Here is a 4,327-nt window from a genome sequence, read left to right as displayed (position 1 = left end):
AAGAGGTTATTGATTATGGGCTTAGATTGAGCAAGAAAAAAGTAAGATAGAATTATTTGAGGGACAATTCATAACTAACTCTTGCACATAACTCAAGTATTTGAATATATTTTCTTGTTTGGGAAATGATACTTGTAAACGCTACGGTGTACACTAGTGTTTACATTCCCCTAAAATGGAGGAGGGTGTAAACCATTATGTACGTGAAATATCACCCTTCCTTTTGTTGCCATTTTACCTCTCATTGGAATTTGATTGCTTGCTCGCTCGACCGAGCAGAGTCTGCAAGCAAGGGCCTCTTTGCTTGAGTAGCAATGCTAACTCTTATGAACCAAGTTGATGCCTCATTTCGTTGTCAAATTACTCTATATTTCCTCTGCCATTTGGACAATTCAATCAGAGAACTATATCAGCTATGAACAAAATGTCCCATAATGATATTTTAAGTACAACTCAATTAACTTTCCGGACTTGAGCATAAAGTTTCATTTATTGAGGTCAATACCATTTAGGAGAATATTATTATTTATTTTTCTTAACATCATAAATCCGTTGATTAAAGATTCCATATTAAAATCCCGATCGTACCACTATGTTATTTTTTCTCTTGTTTTAAAGAGTAGTGAACTTTTGTTGCATAGCATTTTATCGGGCAAAATCATAATATTTCATTTTTGTACTTTTTTTACTGGTGATGTCCTCCTAACTTTGTGTTTTTTTTTGGTCCGTTTGATTTTGCTAAATATAGAACTCGGTAAATTTTGATAAACATTGATGAAATATTTGATTGAAAATTTAATAAAAGTCGTGAGATCCTATAAAATGTAAGATTAAAATTAATTGTTGATTTTGACTTATATTTTAATCAACTTATCCAGGTAAACCAAGTGAGGATTGATAAAAACTTCACTCGTGTGTGCCTTGATATAAAACCAAATTACAGGGAGAGCAAGGATGCTAACATACCAATATTTTGCAATTTTAAACTCGAAAATCACACATTAGAGTAAAAGATTTACAATGAGGAGAACTCATCTCAATTCGAATTTGGAAACGATTATTCCTTCTCATTTCAATAAAGAAAACTTCAAACATTTCAACGAAATTAAAACACTGGACTAGAAATCTTAGGCACAAATGAAATCAGAGGGCACTTTCTTCCCACAAGTATTAATAAGAACACTCAATGCAATAGGAGTGTTAAGGTTAATGCCAAGAATGTTTGCTTTCAATGCAGTGCAAAGGCAAATAGCAGCTTCAAGATCCAAAAGTCCACCTAGTACGGAGCAACACGGGTGGTCAGGTGGATTCCCCACTACTGTTCCGATACTTCCATTGAGCAACTGGACACATACATCAAGTTTTAGGGCATCCCTAGGGCAGCTACCCTTGAAAGGGATTGGATTTGGGCTAGGTTTTGGAATTGGTGGAGTTTTACATCCATTGGCAAGAACAAAAAATATAAGGTTAAAGAATAGGAAAAGGGCAACTGACGATGGCTTCTTGGAATCCATTGAACAAAAAATTGGACTACAATGTAGAACCCTAACTGCGTACTATGTTGCTCAACTAAGTTGCAAGGAAACGAGACCACTTGCGAAGAAAATATTATGTTTTTTAAGTGGGAATAAGTAAAGATTTGTTGAAGGGGTATATATAGGGAGAAATGTAAGAAAATGTTGGACAACAAACGATAGGCATGTCAAGTAAGGCTGGCATGGAATTAGAAGAAGATATATTTAATTTTATTTTAAATTAATATAAGAATTGATCATAAGATCCACCAATAGCCAATGCAGTCCCGTCACTGTATTTGGTACAGAATATTGTGTAATTCTCATTCAACCAATGAAACATTCCTCTGAAGTTTGATGAATCTTAACCTAGCCATTGTTTTTTTGAGCCACTAATGTTTTAATTTTTATCATTGTTCATTTTTCTTGTGATATTTTCTTGCTTTCTTTTCCTCTGCTTTCGTTTATCCCTTTTTTTGGCAGCTGTTTTGGTCCATCACTGCAATTCTGAAATTCCATTTTGTTGAGTATGGATATTAACCATATTTGTCCTATACTTGATCAAAATGAGGCAATAAAGGAAGCAGTGAAGAAGGCAAAGGAACAAGGGCAATCTTGCTTCTTGAGCTGCTATTTACCATTGAATGTCTCTATCTCATTTGATATTTTGTTGTTCAATTTGCAGCCAAAGACTCTCAAATAATCACAAAAGACTACTTTTTCAAACAAATTTCTTTCACACTGCCAGCTATAGAAGTAGAAAAAGATATATTTACGATATCAATTGTCATCCAAAGCATTCAACACAAGTCTAAAAGTTTGGATTGTTATCATTGTTGAAAATTACAAGTGATTACAAGTGTTATGATATTGCGACATGTATTATTATGACAAGTAAAATCGTTGCAACGAGAACTGTGTTAATTAATTATTGATCTAAACTCATTATAACTTTTATAGTTACTTTTATTTGAACAAACTATAAACTCAATTGATTTCGTGATTTTCAAACTAAACTGAACCTAGACCAAAATTACGCACATAATTGTCTGGACAAACTTCCATGAATTTAAGCACTAGGACTTTGGCTTCACCAATGTTTATCCATTTTAGTTCAAATATTCACATTATTTACAATATGAATTGGGTTGACGACCGGTATCCCTAAATTATTAAAAAATATCTCGCTAGTAGAATTGAACTAATTTCTATATACGAACTTCGCATCTTTATCAAAGTTACTAACAAGCCAAAATGCATTTTGAACAACTGAACATCCCTTAGCAATCACATAGACCATAGCGATATATCCCTTTCACCATTTAAAATTTATATTATTTATTATTTGAGCTAGAACATATATTTCACCTCTCGTATCGATATGGTTCCTAATTTATTCCAATTATTGGCTAAATAAAATGAAATGAAGAATAATCGACCAGAACTCAATACTTGAAGAATTTAGTTACTCATGGTGGAATACAAAAGTACATAAAATTTGAACGACATCAACCAGATTGGAAAAATTGAAGAAAACGAAGAAATGGTCTTGAATTTTTCAAGCTTGAACTTGAAAATCATTGACTCCTTTCTTCTTCTTCTTCTTCTCCTTCCAAAACCCAAGGTTTTAATTGAATGTTATGTATTTTTTGTCCCCCAAAGTATATATAGTCCCTGATTTCTCAATTCAAGCCTAAAATATGCCTAAAACATCTACACCATATGGAGTCATGCAAACATTGTTGTTGTCATAGACTGGGTCCCTTTTTGTACTAAGGGTTAATAGGGATTCCTTTTTAGCTATGTTTAGGAAACGCCAATCTATTCTGCAATTCGATTCTACCCAACAAATTTTGAGGTCTGGTAGCCGAATTTTGCCTTAGAAAAATTTTGGCTCGGTGGATTCTATCCAGTAAGCATACATTTTTCGTCTTCAAATTTTGCCACAACAAAATTTGTTAAATAGTCCAGCAGTCAAACGGGAACGTGCATAGTATTTTTGTAAAAATTCTAAATTTAGATCTCTAAAATGCATTGACTCCTGATTTGACAAGCTTTTCATTGGTAAATTATGTTTCTAGTAGAAACCTTTATATCTTATCTTGGTGCTCTAGTTTTTCTCCATTTCTCGCTTGAACGGCTTCTTCTTTGTACTTTTCCTCTCAATGCACCCTTTTCTGATCTTTTTTGCATCATTTTGCCTACCATAATCTCTTCCCGAACCAAACATGAATCTTTCGATTCATTTGGCTCTCACGCTCAATTACTTAGGGTAAATTCTCATATATATATTTTTTTTATGAATGTAATGAGCCTCTCCTCTCTTTCTTTCACGGCCCCCCCATCCACCCCATAGACCTCCCATTCCAAAGCATAGTTGATGCAAACGGCGAGATCACTCCTCGATATGTGGAATCATTGTGTGCCATATATACTGAGAAGGAAAGTGCGGATAATCAAGGTAGAAACCTCGTTGTCAACTGGATGTTTGGGACCCCTAGCCCGCGACGAAAGACTTGCATGCAAAGCAAGATTTTGATTAAAAAAAAAAGTGAATAGAAAAAAAGATAGGCGCAAAATAAGCATCAGTAGTGAGGGATGGGAAGACAGTTATTGAGCATAACCCTAAATCAACTTGAGACTAAGAGAGTCCCTTACAAATATCGTAGATATAGAGTTCTGCCCTATAGCCTATGCGATTTTTAACCCTGAGTAGCGGGTATTAGATGAGGGAATACTAGCAGAGCAGTTTAATTGTGGAACAAGTATGCACCTTTGAGTTCTCGTGGTGAGGCGCAAATGAAATATGATGG

At 34.3% G+C, this 4,327-nt stretch overlaps 1 protein-coding gene across 1 annotated transcript; it reads right to left on the bottom strand.

Moving 5' to 3' along the window:
* Positions 1-1,127: 1,127 nt before the first annotated feature.
* On the bottom strand, positions 1,128-1,514 carry LOC111374275 (14 kDa proline-rich protein DC2.15-like). The gene has a single exon (XM_022996931.1). It carries the CDS (start codon positions 1,512-1,514, stop codon positions 1,128-1,130), a length of 387 nt encoding a protein of 128 aa, XP_022852699.1.
* Between the last annotated feature and the right edge of the window lie 2,813 nt (positions 1,515-4,327).

This window comes from Olea europaea, unplaced genomic scaffold, assembly GCF_002742605.1.
Source record: "Olea europaea var. sylvestris unplaced genomic scaffold, O_europaea_v1 scaffold1229, whole genome shotgun sequence".
Lineage (NCBI taxonomy): Eukaryota > Viridiplantae > Streptophyta > Magnoliopsida > Lamiales > Oleaceae > Olea > Olea europaea.
The sequence above is the reverse complement of the archived record's forward strand: the minus strand, read 5'-3'. Positions and strand labels throughout refer to the sequence as shown.